The following is a 20,413-nucleotide window of genomic DNA, read 5'->3' on the forward strand; positions in this document are numbered from 1 at the left end:
GCTGTGCATGGGAACGCCCAGGGACTGCCTTATATCAAGCACAAAGGGGCTGATAGCCTTCCAGCTCCAATTACATTGCACTTAGGGCTCTGATGACATAAGCCCTACGTCATGGCGTCATTCTTGAGGCGCCATACCTGCTCCCGCAGGGAGAGAATCCATATTTAAAGGATGCGCTAGCCCTCACCCTCCGTGGTGGCATGCTTGATCATCGGGCTAGCTCCTCGCCTGGTGAGCGCTGCAATACCGGGAGGCCTTCAGAACTGGGGCTCTTTGACAGGGATCTTTTTCTCCCACTGGCCTCTAGAGCTGTGGATATTATTGAACAAGAAGTTTAGTTAACATCTTGGTGCAGTAGCGAAACGCAAACCATTTCTGCTTGTCTGTTAGTCCAGGGAGGTAGTGTGTTGGTCTGGACAACGTTAAATATTTCCTCTCCATCCCTCCTCCCTTATTGTGGTTTAAAAATCCTTAGGGATACCACGAACACCAATTTGAGCAGTTCCCACTGGCTCTTCGTCTAAATCTCTAGTCGGAGGCATTTCTTAGAATAAGAGTCAAGCTTCGATCCAAGATGCAGCTCAAACATCAGCACTGTGCAGGTACAGAATAAGGCACTGAATATTGCGGAAGGTGGAGCTCTTTGCCTCCTAGTCCTGTTAGAACTGTCAGCTGCATTTGTTATAGTGGACTGCAGCACATGCCCTCCTCCGTCTGCATGAGCCTAGCAAGAAATATTTCAAATTGGTTTGCTTCCTTTCTGAACGTCTGATCTCATTTTATTTAAATGACATAGGCACCATGATGTACCACTAAACTGTGATATACCTTAAGATTCGACGCTCTTGCCTCCCATCTTTATTCCCTAAAGGGAGCCAATGAAACTCTTATTGGCTGGCCAGTGCATTGGAAGGAAGACAAAAGCCAGCTGTACCTTAAAGTATCCTCTGGCGATGATATTAAAAAGCTCATCTCCTTCCTAATGGCCTATTACTGATCTAATTATATTTACTTAGCAACATAAGAAACACATTCCGCCCGATGGTTTCCACTCAGCTGCTCAGTTCTGGCCTTATCACATCTTAAAGCAGAGACGGGAGCCTTAACCAGTCCTGAATATGTCCTTCTTGCAGCCGCAAGGCTTGTGGCAAAGCCGAGTTCGGCCTGTCCAGAAGCTCTTTCTTTGCATATGCCAAGTATAGGTTTTCTGAAGCAATAAGGGAGAGGCTTCAGCTGTTGTACTCTCTTCTCGTTGTACAGCTTAACAAAAAACCATTAATGATCCAATTTTAAATTATCAGCCATCTAGCCCTCAGGATCTGGAATTCATTTTACATCTCTGGTGCCGATGCAGCCTTACGTTATGCCATGATCCTCTTTAAATTCAGTATTGAACCTTTTCCTGCCCGCCCGTGTCTGTGGCAACTCTCTTGCCCTCAGCCGGCACCTTCCCCTCTCATGGAAGCCGTGCAAAATCTCGGACAGGTGCCCCCTGCCCTGTGGAACTTGCCCTGGTGTCCATTCCTAGAAGGGTCCTGTTCAAAAGGAGCTCCCAAACGCATTTGTTTCCAGTGTAGGTGACAGCCAGCCCCAGAATCGAGCTGCCATATTACCTTTCCATCTCAGGCATCTCATTAAGCGCCAAGAGGCCTCCACAAAACAATTACACAACTTGCTGAGGAATCCCCTCTGGGAGTGCGTTCTCGGAAAAAAAATCTGACCTTGTTCAGGTGCATCAGGGTGAATCTCTTATTCTGACTTGTGCCTTGAAATTCTTGTATGTTTTTCATGCCACACCGGCCTACCCTGACACTTCTTGTGGTGACTGTGCCTGGCGTCAACCTTCACACCACTTCGAGTTGGCCTTCGATACTTATCATTGTTCAGCCGTGGAGTGGAGGAAGTGACTGAGTCCTGCCGATCTGTTGCACGCCAAGTGCCCCGTCATGTATGGGGACCATCTGACGCCGTTGTAACTCACAGGTGCCCCTTACAATCAACAGGATCTGGAGGAGTTTGATGCCCCTGCCTCTCTGTGCCTGGACAGGCGCTTTCACTCCCTGCTGACTCTCAGCCTAGTTCGAAGAGGCCCATCCCTTCTCTCCTGTCACCGGACAGGATGTGTTATCACGTCAACCTTGTCGGGAGCTCGGACGGCACTCCACACTACCGCCATCACCTGGGCCCGTCCTCACACTCGACATACACGCGCACCCCTCTCACCCATATCCACCTTTTTTTTGCATTACTCGTGCTACTTAAGAGGTCCAGTCCTCCTCTTTTCTCCCCAAAGACACCCCCGCTGTGACATGTACTTTTCCTATTCTTGCTTTTGGTGTGCCCCCCCCGGCCCCCCTTCCCCCGTCATGTGTTGCTCCGCCTTCTTGTTTCTCAGGCACCACAGACCTCCGTCCTCTATGTCTTGCCTTGTACTCACTCCTCCCTCGGCTTGGTGCTCCCCCCCGTCTCCTCCATGCTCCCCATTGCCTCGCTCGTACTGGGCCTCACCCCAGCCTGCTGGCGCGCCCCGTCGCCTCGGCGGGGCGGAGCATTAGCCCCAGCCCTCACCTCCCCGCCTCCCGCGGGCAGCGCGGCCTCCTCTGGGTGCGGGACGCGGTGGATGGATGGATGGATGGCACGGAGCTGCGAGTTGACTCGGAGCCGGCGCCGCATTTGTTATCGTGTTACTCCCCGCAAGAGACAGATGCCGGCTCCGTCTGCCGGGCCCGAGCCTAACGAGCGGCGGCCTGCGAGACGCAGCGGCAGGAGAGAGCCGAGGCGCCGCCGTTTGGGGAGAATTAGTTCACGTTTTGGGGAGGCGAGGAGGGAGCGCTGTTTGCAGGCATTTGACGCGTGTGTCCCCGCTCGCTGGCCACCGTGCGTGTAACGTGGCGTACATCGTGTGAGAAACCCGGGCCTACGCGCCAATGGAGAGTCAAGTGCACCCGAGGATTTCAGTGCAGAACTTTGAAGTATAGCGCTGCGAGGCCGAGTCCTTTGGGCCCGTCTTGAGGTTGGGTGTATGGAGACTGTGCGCGGTCTCACGTGCCGAAACCTTTCAAGTGTCTGGCTGTTTGTAGAGACACCTGGGTAAGAGGTGTGCACTGATTTAAAAATACCGAGGACGGAACTGTTTTGCACGTGACATGCCCTGAAAATTATTTATAAGTCTTTGAAAGTACTTTTTTTTATTGCTTTGAACAGTTCAATAATACCGATGCGCGGATAGATGCATTCTCTATTCAGAGAGCTGTCTAGACTTAAATCTCGAGGCAAAGGTTTTCACCCAACGAGTTACTGCTCGCGAATCGTCCTTTTCGAATAAGTAATGAGGGCGGATTTTCGCAGCTCTGGGTTATATACCCGTCTCTTGCATACATTCTGATTTTTGTCGCTCAGTGGTGTAGCAAGGCCCCCTCCCCCTCCTCTTGGTAATATAGTCAAAGACCATCATGAAGGCGATCCTGCAGCGGCTTCCGGTGCCTGGGCACCTTCTGCACTGATAGCAGCAACACTAAGTAAGTTGCTAGCTAATTTCAATCGTTGGAAACTCCCTAATGTTCTGTTCCATCAGTGGTTTGTCGAGTGCGGTGCCAACATGATGCATTTAGCAAGTGTTCACGTTTATCAGCGCGGCTTTACACCGGTCTGGCCCGTAAGACAGAGGTGCGGGTGCTTGTACTCGTGCCAAGCAGTCTGGTAAAAACGACTCATACATTTGTGCCGGGGTATCAGACGCCGTCACACTCATGCAGTACTGAGCCGCCCGTATGCCAGGAGACTGTCGCACAAGCACAGTACATAATGAAACGTCCTGCCAACAAATTGCACCAAAAACTTAACCGTGTGAGGAGGGGGCGCGTGCCGAGAAATGCCATAGGGGTACTTTTGAACCCTAGAGTGCTCCCAAGCCCTCTTCGCTCCCAGCCCCATAAAGCTTTCTGTGGCTGGTGCCGATGGTCTGGGCTGGGGTGTATTAACACCCCCAATGTACGTCAGCAGTGTAGAGAGCCACTCGGGCTCTCCACTACAATGTTTCATTTCCCCCACGCACGCACGCACAACCCCGGGGCGGGCTCGCGCCGGGGTATAAATAAACTAGCGGAAGACCGCTCGTGGTCTTTCCGGCTAACTATCACCCAGTGTCTGTGTGCCCTCATTATCAGCATTATAGTAGCACGTGGTAGGCCCTACCTGCCACTTTACATTGGCGACGAGGCGGTCGTATGCCACGCGTGCCCACCGCCATCCTGCACGTCCTGCTGTGTGTGCTCCGGCTGAGGTGCCCAGCCGCTCCTGCACGCTGTGCCCCGTGACCGAGACCCGCCCACGCGTCACCCGTGAGGGTGCGCCTTCAGCTGGCGGGACTCGCGATTCCGGGGCTCGACCTTCGCCTCCTCCGGGTGAGTGTTCACTCTGCCCCGCCTGCGCGCGCTCACCGCGCCCCCGCATATCGCCGGCCGGCGAGAAGACGAGGCTCCTGCAAGACCACGTGACTGCGGCCTGGAACAGGCCCGCCTCTCCTTCGCACCAAGCAGCCTTCGAGTGCCGCCCCTGCGGCGTGTGTGCGCGAGGCCCCGCGCTGCTCTCTTTCCTCTCGTCCCGCCGGCCCACGCCACGCACCCAGCACAAACAAGCACTGATAGCTGCAAGTCGGGCCTCGCTCCTGCCTGAGTTGCTCCCGGCAGTTCAGCGGCCATCAAGCATTGGCGAATGCAAGTCGAGCCCCACTCCTGCCTATAGAGTGTGCCTCCTGAGTGGCCTGAAGCCCTGTGAACTCGGCGAAACCGTTGGCAGGGGACTCACACAGACGGCAGCCGCTGGAGCAAGGGGTACCTGCAGACTACTGACCCCTGGCGCCCTGCCTTGAGCTCAGCTTCGAACCCGGAAAGCACCAATCCTCCTCACACAGTTCCTCGCCATGAGTCTCGACGCCGGTGCAGCTCAAGACGGCGTTGTCCAGCCACCGCCACCTGCAGTCCTCCCACAGGCCAACGCCCAAGCTGGACTCCAAGCCCCTGCCGGGCCCACTACTCCTGCGCAGCCTGCCCACCTACATGCCGGCGCAGCGCCCATCCCGCCGTTCAGCGAAACGTCGGATCCAGCAACGGCCGCGCTCCGATGGAGGGCGTGGGTCGGACGCCTCAATCTATACTTCAAGGGAACCAGAGAAACTGATGGAACGGTGAAGAGGTCACTGCTCATCCTCTATGGGGGACAGGAAATCTACGACCTGTTTGAATCACTCCCGAACACCGGATCCGAGGATGACTACGACGCCGCGGTCGCGGCCCTAAACGCCCACTTCAACCCACAGCTAAACAACGACTTCGAGAAATTCAAATTTAAGCGCGCCTGGCAAACTGAATCTGAGTCCGTCGACATGTACTATGCTCGACTCCGTCGACTTGCGAGCACGTGCCCGTTCACAGACCCCAGGGAGGAAATCAGGGATCAAATAATTGTCGGATGCAAGTCGAAGCTGCTAAGAAAGCTGATCCTCAGGCAGCCCGGAATATCGCTCGACGAAATACTCGTCCTGGCCAGATCTCATGAACTGTCGGATGCCAGGGCGGAAGAAATGGAGGTGGCATTGCGCACTCCAGTCATTGCGCCAACGACGGCGCGAACCCCGACCATCAAGGAAGAGCGGGTGGACGCCATTCACAGGCGATTCCCGCCGGCAAGGCAGCGACAAGGCCCTCCACGGACCAACCGATGTGGGTACTGCGGGGAAGATCACCCGGCGGCCGCCACGTGCAGTGCCAGAGGCAAGACATGCCTCAAGTGTGGGCGCCTCAACCACTTTGCCGCCGTCTGCAGGGGAGGCAAATTCAAATCAGCAGGCCCACGTGCCCGCGCGGTGACGCAGCGGATCCACCAGCTATCACTCGATCAAGAACGACCCCCGCCGGACACTGAAGCACAAGACCGACGGCCCAGGTACGAGGACGATGAAGATGACGAGGTGTACATCGTCTCATATGTCAGCCGAGCATCTACGAAACGACGGCCGCCGCCCATGTGCTCCATCACCGTCGACGGGACGCACATCAACGCGCTAATAGATACCGGAGCATCCGTCAACGTCATGGACTCGGAGCAATATGACAGCATGTCCCCGAAGCCGGTGCTGTCACCGTCCACGGCAAGAATATACACTTACGGAAGTACGGAACCGCTCCCACTTCGAGGGGTAATCCAAACCACAGTTGTCAACGGAGACTACTCCACGGAGACCAAGTTCCACATCACAGAAGGCAAGAAAGGCACCCTCCTGAGCTGCCATACCGCGGAAGATCTTGGCCTGGTATTCTTTGCCAACCAGGTGCACCAGGCGCATGCGGACTTCATGCTAAAAGACTTCCCCGAGTTGTTCAAAGGCCTCGGCAAACTCAAGGGGCGGAAGTTCAAACTTCACATAGACCCCACCGTGAGGCCCGTCGCACTCCGGCATAGGCGGGTACCTTTCAATCTCTGGCCACAAGTAGAAGAGGAGCTACGGAAGCTTGAGGAGCTGGGGGTAATTGAGAAAGTGTCGGGACCGACGCCCTGGGTCTCCCCGCTGGTCGTCGCCCCCAAACCAAAGCAGCCAGGAGCCATTCGCCTATGTGTGGATATGAGACTCCCAAACACCGCCGTCAAGCGCGAGAGGCATATCACCCCCACCATGGAGGACATCATAGCGGACCTCAACGGGGCGAAGTGGTTTTCGAAGCTGGACCTTAACTCTGGATACCACCAGCTAGAGTTGGAGCCGGCCAGCAGATACATTACCATCTTTTCGACGCACGTAGGGTTGCGTCGCTACACCCGGCTCAGCTTCGGCGTGTCATCGGCAGCCGAGGTTTTTCAAAACGCTATTCGTGAGGTACTGTCAGGACTGACGGGTGTCATCAATCTGAGCGATGACATCCTTGTATATTCGTCAACCCTAGAAGAGCATCACACCAACCTGAGAGCGACTCTACAGAGGCTTGCCGACAGCGGGCTGACCTTGCATCGAGCCAAATGTGCCTTCTACCAGGAAGCAGTGGACTTCTTCGGATACACATTCACCAGGGAAGGCCTCAAAGTGGACCCGAAGAAAGCGGAGGCGATCAAAGCGGCCAGCACCCCTCGGAACCCAACGGAAGTACGCAGTTTCTTGGGCATGGCCACGTACTGCGGCCGGTTCATCCCGAACCTGGCTGCCATCGCAGAACCCCTCCGAGCTCTCACCCGCACAGATCAGAAGTGGGACTGGACCGCGGCCGCAAACAAAGCGTTCCAGAACGTCAAAGCCGGTCTTCTGGACAACACCACCATGGCCTACTTTCAGCCAAGACGGAAAACCGAACTGATTGTGGATGCCAGTCCCGTGGGACTAGGAGCCGTTCTTTTGCAAGAGTATGGTCCGGAAGAATGGAGACCAGTCGCCTATGCCAGCAAGGCGCTGACGGACACAGAAACCAGATACGCACAGATAGAGAGGGAGGCCCTGGCAATCAAATGGGCCTGCCAGCATTTTCATCTCTACCTCTGTGGACAGGAATTCACCGTGGTCACGGACCACAAGCCTCTCCTACCCCTTTTCGCTGGAACATCAAGACTAGCTCCTCCACGGATCGAGCGGTGGGCCGTCCAGCTACAGGGCTATCGCTTCAAAGTGGTGTTCCGGCCTGGCGCTCATAACCCCGCCGACTACCTGTCACGGCACCCGGACGTCGCCTCACAACTGCCATCCACCGAGGACGGAGAGGAAGTGGAGGAGATCGTGCACATGGTCACGCAAGCCGCGTGTCCCGACAACATGACCCTCAAGGAGATTGGGGAAGCCACGGCGGGAGATGAAACCCTCACGAAAGTCCGCCGAGCCCTTGAGGAAAATCAATGGGCCCGCTTCCTCGATGGTGCCGCTAGCCTCCGTCCAGAAGTCAGCCATGCGAGACAGCAGCTCTGGCACATTCGCAGTGAACTCAGTGTGGGAGAAGAAGGAGTAATCCTGCGAGGACACCTCCTCGTCATGCCGGAAAGCCTTCAGCAACGCGCATTAAGCCTAGCACACGTGGGACACCAAGGCATGGCGAAGACGAAGGCGCGCCTACGAAGCAAGGTGTGGTTCCCAGCGATGGACACCCAAGTAGAAGCAATGATACGGTCCTGCCATGCATGCACGATCACCGGGGGCGAACCCCGTCCAGCGCCTGTGATCACGGAAGATGCGCCCCAGACTCCCTGGACCCAACTCAGTATTGACTTTGGCAGCTTCCCGGACGGAAGGCAGATGTTGGTGCTGGTAGATTCCTTCTCGAAGTTCCCCGTCGTGGAAGTCATTGCGTCTACCGCTTTCCCACACGTCAGAAAGGTGCTAAACCGAGTGTTCGCAACCATGGGACTCCCCGAGGAAATTAAGTCAGACAACGGACCGCCCTTTCAGGGGCGAGAGTTCCAATCATACCTGGAATCCCTCCGAATCAATCATAGAAAGATCACTCCGTTGTGGCCTCAGGCCAACGGAGAAGTGGAGAGGCTGATGCGGACAATAAACAGAGCCCTTCGGATAGCGGTGGACAATGGGGAAGATCTGGAGGTAGCACTGGATCAGTTTCTAGGAGCCTATCGGCAAACGCCGCACTCGACGACAAAGTGCGCCCCGGCTCATGTACTGTTCAAACGGGCCCCCAGAGACGGCATACCCACGGTGAGCGCGTGGATGCCGGCCGAGAGAGACGCCGAGGCCACGCAAGCAAGGAGACTGGCCACCAATGCCAAAGCAAGCCTGCACCGCCACGCCAAAGAACCGGGCATCCAAGAAGGTGACGCCGTGGTCGTCAAGGATCGCTACCCAGGATGGAAGTTTCGAACACCGTTTGAACCAGAGGTGTGGAGAGTTGAAAGGGTTCAAGGGACAATGGTCACGGCCAGGAGAAATGGGCAGACCGTCACGCGAAACGTATCTTGCTTCAGAAAGGCAACAGAAGCAGCCGTTGGACACCAGCGAGAGGAGGAAGCGGAAGAAGAAGAGTTGGTGCTGGAAGAGGCAAGCTGCCCCAGGTCCCCTAGTCCTCTGCCAGGACCGACACGCGGAGAGAGTCAACCGAGGCCAACGTCACCCGGCCTCGGCGCCGAGTGGAGTCAGCCAAGGGCCTCTGAATCGAGCGAGGATCCGAGAGCAACCCCGGCCGGGGCTGCTGAACCATCAGGGATCCGGAGTCGTCGCTACAGCCTGAGGCCCAATCCAGTGCCCAGCCAACGGCTGAGAGACTTTGCATGGACATCTCCGCGAACTGCCATTCGAATGTCTGGGGGCTGAAAGAACTAAAATAAAGGAGGGATGTAGAGAGCCACTCGGGCTCTCCACTACAATGTTTCATTTCCCCCACGCACGCACAACCCCGGGGCGGGCTCGCGCCGGGGTATAAATAAACTAGCGGAAGACCGCTCGTGGTCTTTCCGGCTAACTATCACCCAGTGTCTGTGTGCCCTCATTATCAGCATTATAGTAGCACGTGGTAGGCCCTACCTGCCACTTTACAAGCAGTTCAAAGCCTCGGAAAGCAAACAGGAAAATCACAATATACACTGGTTTTCAGCTCATTTACCCTGCCACCGTATGATATCGGCTCATCACCGGGAGACCATGTGATGGGCGCCGATATGTCACAGGGTGGCACCTTGTGAGTTGGCAGGTAGGATGTAGCCTTATGGCTAGAGTGGTCGACCTCAAAGTTTGTTAGAGTCTCGGCAATGACGCTCAATATCCTGTGATTCTGGGCAAATCACTTAATTTCCCATGGCTGAACAAATATGAATGTGTCCATCTGTAACGAAACTGGTGCTCATGTAAAGCTCTCTGATACCTCATATCTTCGGGTATAGTTTGCGATATATATAACGTGGGTCATTGAAATTCCAACTTCTGCATAGAACAAAGCTGAGCCGAGCCAGAAGTATGTATAGTGCAGCTTTACATGTCTTTCAGACAGGCAGCTGTCAGGTATCTCACACCCACAGACACAGATAAGGCATAGTGCTGCGTGTCGTTGCCACAGGTTTTAGGAACATTTTAAAGGTAAGTGACGGTTCAATTTTTTCAGCAACCTATGGAGGATTACGTCAAAAGCTCAGTTAGCTACTACACTGAAAAGATTCTGCACCGTTGCCGTGGCGAGAGAGATCCTCTTGCAATGCACGAGTGAGATGCTGTTGAATTACACAGGAAATCCCTTGTATCAGACAGCTGGAGAGTTAATCAAGCATTTCACTGAAGAGATGACCCGCTGTCGCCCTGGCCAGAGAGATCCTCTTGAATTGCGCGATTGAGATGCTCTTTAAAAACGCAGAAGACCTAGATGGAGAGATAGTTGAACATTTCACTGAAGACATGCTGTAGTGCACTTGAAGATGCTTTGACAAAGTTGCAGGGACATGCTCTTCTGTTTACTTCCCTGTAGACGTGTATTGTACCTGAGATATGTTATGTCATTGTGCTGGAAAGGTGCTTTGCTACTAGGCTTCTAATAATCCGACATAGACAGCTGCTTATTGCACTCTATCAGATAAATGCCCTAAAGGAAACAGATTCAGTCTGGGGGCATTTGAAACACGGATACCTCCAGTTCTAACACCGACCTCAGGACTTGACCAAAGTTTGTGTGTATCCAGCAAGTTGCTTCATCTCCCTGTGCCAAAAACTTGAAATGTATGTGAATTGTTAGGGTTGAACTACACAGCGTGCAACCTTTTAACGTCAAAGATACAAGTCCCCACCATCTTGTCTCAGCAAATCTTGGTGTTTGATATATTTTTGCTGTAGTAATATTCTTTGGTAAGTACCCCTCTGTACCCTAGATCTAGTTGCAAGCCATATTCCCAAAATCCACCCTTGCACAGGAAAGATGTGTTACACTTCACCAGGAGATGTTTTAAATGTGCACCAGCGAACTGTCCTGTTGATGCAGTGGCGAAATGCTCTCGCATTACTCTAGGAGTTTCTGGGGAGATACCATACAGTTATGCTGGCATTGCGCTGGAGAGTGACATAGCCATGAAATAAAGTGAATGTTGTGTCCACCATGTTTGGGATGCCTAGTTTTATTCACACCCTTCCATGTAAGAGGACATTATCCCTTTTATTTTTCATGCAACATCTACATGCTGTCATGGTATTTTCAGTTGTTTCATAAACCTTTAATTCTCCCCCTCACCTCATCTCTCCATTTCATTTTCAGTTTACAGGACATGGTGACAAAGTATCAGAAACGAAAGAATAAAACGTGAGGAGGCAGAAGCTCTGCCGATTTTTCTGATATTCTAGTGCTCCTAACCACAGCATGTTTTTTCCCCCCACAAAAGAGACACCTTTTAGCCAGAATCTAATTCTGCATGGTTTACTGCATGCGCCATGAGTGTGAAAGTAATATGCACGACTATTGCCAGGAGATGACAGTACTGGGCATCAGTATTGCCATTTCGAGTAAAGTAATCTGCAGGGACATAAACATGAGGGCGAGAGTACTTTGCATTGACATAGTGACATTGCTATTATGAAAGTAATGTGCGTGGACATTGCCATAAGGATGGGAGTACTGTGCATGGACAATACAATCAGTATGAAAATACTTTCAAGTTGCATTGCTGTTGCTGTGGAGGAAATGTGTGTGGATACCACAGTTGATATAAATGAAAGGTATGGGGACTTTGGTATCGATGCGACAGAAATGTGCATGGACATTGCTGTCAGCACAAAAGAAATGTGCACAGGCTTTGCTATTATGAGTAAAATGTGCTTGAAACCAGATGTCGGTTTGAAAGAAATGCATGGGCATGTCTATCAATGTGAAGGGATTGTTCATGGGCATTCAATGTGATGTGTACTAGTCTGCTATCTGTGTGAAAGATGTGCATAGACGTTGCTGCAAGTTAAGCATGAATTGCTGTAAGTTAAGCATGAATTGCTGTAAGTTAAGCATGAATGCTTGTGAATGAAATATGAATACACTCTGCTAAACATATGAAGGCAAAGTGTATGGGTATTGTAATTGGTTTGAATTAACTGTACACTAACATTGCGTTCTGATAGATACATCTGCCAGTGGATTCCTCACCTTGTGAATATCCCCCGAATGTTGCTGACGCAAGGGGGATATTCACAAGGTGAGAAATCCACAAGCAGATATTGTATCTACCAGAAAAAGCGTTACCGAAGGTAAGTAACTTGTTCAACACAACCAATGGCACTTGATAAAAGAGACAGTTGATGAGATTTAGGTTGAGCCATCTTCCACTCAGATGAAGGCAGAGTGTATGGGTATTGTAATTGGTTTGAATTAACTGTACAGTAACATTGCGGTCAGTCTGAAATGCATGTAAGGATGTTGCCGTTAGTATGAATAGGTATGTCGGCATTGTAATCACTATGAACGAATAGTGCAGGGACATTGGCATTACTATGAAGAGAAATCATTGACATGGCTGTCTCTAAGAGAGAAATGTGCTTAGATATTACCATCAGTATGAAAGGAATATGCTTGGAAATTGCCATCAATGTCATTGGATTGCACACATATGTGTGAAATCAGATTGGATTTGAAAGTGTGAAAAAAATGTTGGTAAAAACATCCGGAAAGAAAATGTTCACAGATATTATTAAACCGTGAAAGAAATGCGCTTGTTAATTGCTAGCAGTGTGAAAGCAATGAACGTATTAATTTCCATACGATTGAACGATATATTGGGCAGCGTGTGAAATCAGACTGGGATTGAAAGTGTGAAAGAAAGGTTAGTTGGTAGAAACATCCGAAAGGAAAAAATGTTCACAGATAACATTAAAAACGGGAAGAAGTGTGCTTGTTAATTGCTAGCAGTGTGAAAGCACTATACTATTAATTTCCATTTGTGTGAAAAAAATGTACATAAGTGTTGCCATGGCTTGAAAGAAAACTGCTTCGGTATTGCGATTTCTATTTTAAAAAAGGGGCACAAGCACTACCATCTATTGAGTATAAATGTAGCGCGTGCATCAATGATGCTAGTGCGAAAAATATGCACAAATATTGCTACATGTGTGGAGATGTGCTTTGCTATTGCCACAATTTGTCATTTGCAAGCTTATTGCCACGAGATGACAGTAACTGCATGGTAGTTGTAGTGTGAATGGAAGAATTGTGCTACGACATCACCGCATGTGCATTGCCGTAAAGCCACTAGAGTCAAACATGCATGGGCGATGCTAGCCCCCCATTAACCAAGATCTCTCCGAGCTTTTGTAGAGTAAGCCTTGTTTTTTTGTGTATTCCTCATTCTCTGTGAAGTGATGATAAAACTATGACTATGCACCAACACTGAGGGCAGGTTTCTTTCAATGGTAAGACGTTCAGTTGGCACCGAACCCCGATGGTAACTTGAATGTGGACTATGTTAAGTAATTTTTTTCCAATAATGAAATGGCTAATAGGGGACGGAATCCACCATAACTGGGGCCAAGAGCAGGGCATATTGCAGAATGAACAGCCCAGGAGCCTGAATGAGAAGTACATTGCTACTGTTGATGAGATGCTTTTAGGAAGATGGTTGATTTATTCAGTGGTACACCAATGTATTCCAGAGAGTGTCTCTTAAAAAAAAAGACTGTGCAAAAACTATATGTGATGAGTTGTAATGTCTGTGGCGGGCCTGGTGTTACCGACAGGCCCCTGAAGAAGGGCATTCTCCATTTATCCATTGATTTAACTTAACCTTCTGATAGCCTTTTTTTTTAGCACAGGTTGTCAACTTCCAGCCACTTTCATGGTACCCAAATCCTACACCGTTGGTGCAGACACCAGAGTGTTACCCTATATCGCTATTGGAATACAAACGTTGAAATTCTTCCATTGCTGCAACACCCAAGTCTTGCATCCCTTATGTGTCATAAGTTCCAAATCATGCCACATTAGTCCTGTTTTCAGTGCCCAACTCACTATGGGGATTTCTTCAGTGTTCTGACACTTGGTTCCTGCCGTGGTTTGTGCTCTATCACTTCTAATCCGCTCTGCTACCAGTGAGTGCTGTGACACGTGGGACCTCACCCCTAGCAGTGCTATTACTCCAGAGTTCTACTTCTCATTGATGCCTGACATGTGTCCTGCCTTGCATTAGCCTGATGACACCCAGGCATTAGGCTAATGTGCCTGAGTCTGATGTCACCCTTTTAAGACGCCCTGGACATGCCTTTTATCAGTCCTATGACACCCAAGTTCTGACTTCCATCAGTCTCATGACACTCCAGTCTTGCTCCCATTAGTCCGATGATACCCAGGACCTGCCTTCATCAGCCCCATGACACCCGAGTCTTGCCTTCTATCAGTCAAATGATACCCAAGACCTGCCTTCCATGAGTCCCCTTACAACCCAGTCTTGCCCCCAATCCGTCCAGCAACACCCGAGTCTTGCCTCCTATCAGACTTGCAGGCTGAGTGTTCCATATCACACAAAGGCAGTTTTGTGAATAGGCTTGTGATACAGTAGGAGGGAATGCAAATATTGAAGGGGACTTTGAGAAGATTCAAACTTCCCTTGAGAGCAGTGGTACAAGCCAAGAAAATCTAAATCCGTCTTGGTTTTGTTTGGGATACGATCTCCATTAGTAATTTTTGAATATTTAGTGCCACATCCCTGCTACTTTAATTTTCAAGTAGAAGTAAGTGGACCGTGCTCCTGCATAGTCTCCTGTTTATAAATTGAGCCTTTCCAGAGGCTTTAGATCCCTGAATTACGAATACAGCATTGATTCAGAAGTGGCTGTGTTCAGTTTCCTTCCAGAAAGAGCATGAGAGGACTATGGAAATGCTCGAGTTCATATTTTTTAGGTCTCACCTGAGCCAGTGCGCATGCGCTGCTCTGCGAGACATTTAGTACGGGGCTTTAAACTTTAGAACAAGCGTTCGTGCGTGTGCTTTTGTTTTCTTCACCTGCTATTGGCCTTTGAATAAGTCTTGCTGAGAAAGACAGCACGCAATTGGCCAAAGGCGGGTACATGTCCCGCCTTCTCTCTGCCGTGGCCTAGGGTCCGCGGAACGAGCGCAGCTTTCCTCTCTCGTCATGGCTCATTAAGCAGAGCGTGCACTTTCAGCTCCAAATGCGTGGCTTTCACTTTTGCGTGCCGCGCTTGTTTTATTTATTTATTTACTAGTGATGCTGTGGCTTGTTTCCAATATTCAGCCTCTTTCTGCTCTCCCATGTGCCCCCTTCGAGATCCTCCTCTCCTTCCGCCAGCACCCTCCTACCCAATAGTCTTCCACCACGTTCACCACCACCACGTCCACCACTACGTCCACCACGACCAGGTCCACCACCACCACGTCCACCACCAAGAGATCCACCACCACGACGTCTCCCACCACCACATCGACCTCCACGTCCACGACATCCACCACCACCACGTCCACCACCACCAAGTCCACCACGTACAATTTGCTCCTCGTACTACAATAGCAACTCCTAACACAACCAATGGCACTTGATAAAAGAGAAAGTTGATGAGATTTAGGTTGAGCCATCTTCCACTCGGAGGTTATTGGTACGGAAGAGTTTGGAGCAACACTCATCGATCCTCCTGGCTATGCCCGCCACTGCAAAGTCCCTTCTTCATATTGTTTGCATTTGCCACTAATTGTTGCTGCTGAGAACATTTTGGTTGAAACCCCTTTTTAGGACTTTGAATGTCTGCCCCTGCAAGGCTGCAGTGGAAATGTGTCCGAGAGAGGTTTGCAGCCAGTTGACATCTCGTTCTTTAAAATTCATGAAGCAGAGAACCGATTAGTTGAGCAGAGCGTCCCTGATAGGTTCTTGATTGAGCTCCAGCTGCATGTTTCCCCTGAGGCTAATACCAGACAGCAGCAGGGGTTATAATGGAAGGGTAGTCTTGTCTCAATCATTCCTTGAATGACTAATTGCACTTTAAAGCCCCCAACCAGACATTAGCTAGAGATGTATCTAAACCTCATTTTATACGCAGTGAAGAAAGATCACCTTGCTTTAATGGTGGAGCAGTTTAGACCGACGAACACATGACAATCGTGAAAGGCAGTATCTAGTGGTGTGCAGATAAGGTGATTTTTAAGTGCTAAGTTAATTTTTTAACATTCGATCTCTTAGCTTCTTATATATGCATTCATTTGGTCTTTTTTACTTTAGGCTGTAACCTGTATCTTTTAAATATCTCATACCAATTGGTCGTGTTAGCTCATTTAACCTTTCTGAGTTTTCAAAAATTATGATTGTTATGGTTTTAATTAATCACACCATGAAAGTATCTTATTTTATCTTAACTCGATCAGCTGTTGGTGCATCAGATGTGCTGTTTTAGCATATGCTTTTACTTTGGACTTGTGATATGGAAGACCAGTATTGAGCTGTCATTTATGAAATCACCTAAGGAATGATTTATATTGAGGGAGTGCAGGCTTGTAGGGTAAGGCTTGTTGATTGACCACTCTTGTATGCTAGGGCAGAATAACAGTTTTTTTTAAATGACTGAAATATAGAACAGCTTGTGCACGGGTTGAAATAATTGTTGAGCAGTTGACATTTGAGGTCCAGTTTGAAGGAAGGAAAAGAGGGGTTGCAGCAGAAATCCTTGGGCAGTAAGTTCCAGATCATAGGAGCATTTCTTGAGAAGGGAAGATTTCTTCTTAAGGTTAAGCGGAATGAGAAGAAGAGCTTTGAAGGTTCTCAGAGTCCGACTCTTCCTGCTCTTGGAATTTTGGTTTCTATGTTTTTGGTATGAAGTGCTTTGTGGGTGATAGAAGCTGTCTTGAAGATGCATCTTCCTCCAATGGGAAGCCAGTCGAGACTCTTGAGTGCAGAAGAGATGTGATTGAATCTTTTAATTCCTGAGAGAAGTCTGGCAGCCATGTAGAGAACTGCTTTGAGCGGCGCAAGGTGACATTTCTAAGAGAGTCTAGCCTGAGGTCTGAGATCAACAGATGATGTATGATCTACACTACTGTGCTGGGCTTAGCTTGTTCCAGACAACTGCAGATTCCTTCTTGGCTCTCAGGGAAGCTGTACATGCAAAGCCTTCTTGTCCACTTATGTAACATCACCTGTCTCTGGATCACTGAAGCAACAATATGTTGCAACCTTCATTGGGTACCCACTTTCTGCAGGCCTTGATGCACAGCAAGGATTGCAAGAGGCCCGCCAGCACCATTACTTCCTTTAATTATGTGGTTGTAGACTTCTCACCTGTGTCCTTGTTCTATCCAGGAAAAAATAATTTATCCTCTTTTTTAGTGGATGTATATCTTCCCATTTTTTTTTATTCAAGAGGCTGCGTTACAGTCACTGTAATGACCAGGGAGGTGATCGGTAATATGTGTTAAAAGAAGTTGTCTGTGGCATGTGTCTTATGTTTTAATCGTTAACGTGACAGGAAAATAAAACACGGAGGGTGCAACTGGTCATGAGAAGGCATACCAAGTTTATGCAGAAAGACCCTTTTCAAACACTTGTACGGAAAAATAAATGTTCCCTTAGTACTTTAGTTTTAGTGCTGAGAACTACTACTATTTTGCCAAAGCTCATTAGTGAGAGTGTACACAGTAGGAATTTTTATAGTATCTGTCAAGCTTGTAAGTTTTGAAGTCAGTTCCGGTCTTACCTCAGTGGCTGGCTCAGAAAGACATCCCCTGTGAGCAGAATGTAGAAGACATTCCTCCTACTCTGGACTTAGGCCTTTCACTGTGCATATAAGAGTATAAAACCAGCTCTTGGAGTATAACAGTGAGGGGAATGAACTACAAGAGAGCTGCTCTGGACAGTACACAGTGAGGTGGTCATTTAAGACATGCGGAAGAACTTTGCCAGGAAAGTAGCCAACTGGAAAGGACATTTCTTCCTTTAGTTGCCTTCTCAACTTTCTGCATTGAGGTGGTCCCTCAGGAAAGCTGCAATAAGATATTTGGGGGCGTTTGAGGAGAAGTGGATCTCTAAAGTCATTCCCTGGCAAAGTGTCCCCCTTTACCTTTAATGGTTATGGAGGAGCCAAGGCGCTCAGAGGATGGTTTTCGCCATCATTGCATCCTACCATAAAGACCTTCCCTTGGGTTCCAGTGGCATCTGTGTGCTAGAAAGATCATGGAACAAATACAATGTTACTGTGACAGCCGTCAACAACGCTGACCCCGCCTGGTACGCACTTGGAATTCCTGAGGTTTTCCTGTTGTCCTTATTTGTTATGGACTCTAATATAAATAATAAATAACATAAGCAGAATTGTTGCTTTTCTAGTAGTGCTGCTTATTCTAGCCCTGACACGGTTTTGTTTCTAACACGGTATTGGAGCTGTTACTTTCTGGTTAGCTAAGGCAGTGCCCCAACCAGGCAGAACTTACCACTCCCATCAGGGGCGGGTGATTACAAACACTGCATAACCTGTGCTCACCCATGAGTAGCTTGGCACTGAGCAATCAGCTTTACCACATAGGCAATGTGTAAAGCATTGGCACAGCACTCACAATTATCTTGAGCGTCAAAAAAGAGATCACGTGATGTATATAAATAACGTTTGTATTCAGCACACATAATAATCAACACAACATGAACCTCATGTCTTTCTGGGCATAAATCACACTTGGAATTATTACTAGCAGTACTAGGCCCAACCATGTTCAAATTACATCAGCGATATGCACACTTAGGAAAGATCCTATTATACACCCCCGCACCCTTATGGGGTGCAACACTTTGTCCACCCCAGGCCCACCCTAGTAATTCTTATAATTCAATATCACACTGTTAGAGGGTGCACCCTGGGTCATATATGTACTGACACTGAATTATACCAGTTTTCAGCAGAACTGTGGGCTGAGGCAGTTTGGGGAAAAAACAATGACATACAAAGTGCTCTATTAGCAAGAAATCAATGTATCCAGCAAATCACCGTCCAGTGTTCTGAATCACAGGTGGTTCCCCACTATCACTTCCTATTAGAAGGTGGTTCTGACACTATGGGCCTCCCGGATTTTTCGCTTTTTGAGCACCTAATTGTTGAGCTTTTACTGTGGGGGAGCCTCATAATCTTGGATTCACCCACAGTGAGTTCATAATGAAGGAGACTACATGGAGATTTTACTGGTGTACCCCTGGCTTGACTAAGCTGCTGCGCAGCCATGCTGATTACATGAATGCGCACATGTGTAGGGGCTGCGCAGGGGAGATTCCTAGCGTGCGCAGTCCACGAGCAGCTACAGAGTGAATGGTGTGGCAGGACTTATGCAGAATTGGGTGGTGACATGGAATAGGCTTTATACCCTGGAAAGGAACATGCCAGGGAAAGTCAGTGTGTTTTACTGTGTTTTCACTTCATTATTCCCCATAGGGGATGTGGGGCCCATGGCTAAAATGACTTGCACAAAGCCTATAGATTCCAGACACGCACTAATGTCCAGTGTAGCGGAGGTGAAAATGAGTATTCTGCAGAGTCCAAAGTCATATTTGTACTGCTTTTGGGTCGCCCAGAAATGTCATATTTCTCTGAGTCCCTGGCTGGGGTTAGCCATGGCAGGTTAGATTAATGACCTTTCTTCCCGGAGCGAAGATCTTCCCTCCAAGGAGAAAAGATAGGTGGAGCTACAAGCCAATCCATCAACTGCTTTCGCTGGGTGCCAGGCACCAGGTTGCACCAAGGAGGGAAGGCAGTGTAGGGGGAAGGAGTTGGGTTTCAGAGGCAAGAGACACTGGACGACGCCATGTTTGAACAACCCAGAGACTGGACAAGAAGGAGGGAGCAGGGAAGTGAGGTGTCACTGCTTGATAGGACACACAGAGACTTCCTGCCAGCCCCCTACTCAACTTTTAAAAAGTACTTGCACAGGAAGAGAAGCTCTCTCTGGGGTGTGGTCTGCTGAGGCGAAAGGTGCTGGAGCCTGGTGCAATGGGCAGTTGGAAGGAGGACACCCCTGACTGCCCCCCCAGGCCCCTAACAGCACCAGAAGAAGAGCCCAGGTCCAGTGTGCAGAAGAAGAGGCCTATGCGCAGGGAGAAGAGATGTGCAGGGAGCCAGCACCCCCCCTCCCCGAGCGCGAAGATGTCCGGGGGCCCTGGACCCCATATACGGGCCCGAAGTGCCCCGCCGAAGACGGGGAGCGCCGTCGCGCTTCCCGCGAGGAGGAGGGGCCTAGGACCCCATCCTCAGGCCCCGCAGAAGTAAAGGCGGGGGAGCGCCGCAGCATCCCTCGCGAACATGGGCCCTAGACCCCATGCCCCGACAAAGAGAAGAAGCGGGGGGTGCACCCTGTGAAGAGGAGGGGCCCGGGACCCCATCCCCGGGCCCTGGAGTGATGAGGATGTAGGGGGGGTAGTGCCGTCGCACTCCTCCCCCCTCACCCCCCATAGAACTGCCAGCCAGGAAGCCGCCTCAACGTCTGCCCGCCGGAGTGGGCAGACG

At 50.0% G+C, this 20,413-nt stretch overlaps 1 protein-coding gene across 22 annotated transcripts in view; it reads left to right on the forward strand.

The window, feature by feature from the left end:
• The window catches only part of MYO18A (myosin XVIIIA), a 778,205-nt gene that overhangs the window by 707,621 nt on the left and 50,171 nt on the right, over positions 1-20,413 (forward strand). For 19 of the 22 annotated variants that reach the window (XM_086955115.1, XM_086955123.1, XM_086955114.1 and 16 more), the window contains one exon: positions 11,214-11,258. The exons of the other annotated variants lie outside the window; for them this stretch is intronic. In XM_086955115.1, the coding sequence (XP_086811241.1) occupies positions 11,214-11,258 (45 nt within the window). The remainder of the gene's footprint in view (positions 1-11,213; positions 11,259-20,413) is intronic. 22 annotated transcript variants of the gene reach the window in all.

Source organism: Lissotriton vulgaris, chromosome 2_1, assembly GCF_964263255.1.
Source record: "Lissotriton vulgaris chromosome 2_1, aLisVul1.2, whole genome shotgun sequence".
Classification (NCBI taxonomy): domain Eukaryota; kingdom Metazoa; phylum Chordata; class Amphibia; order Caudata; family Salamandridae; genus Lissotriton; species Lissotriton vulgaris.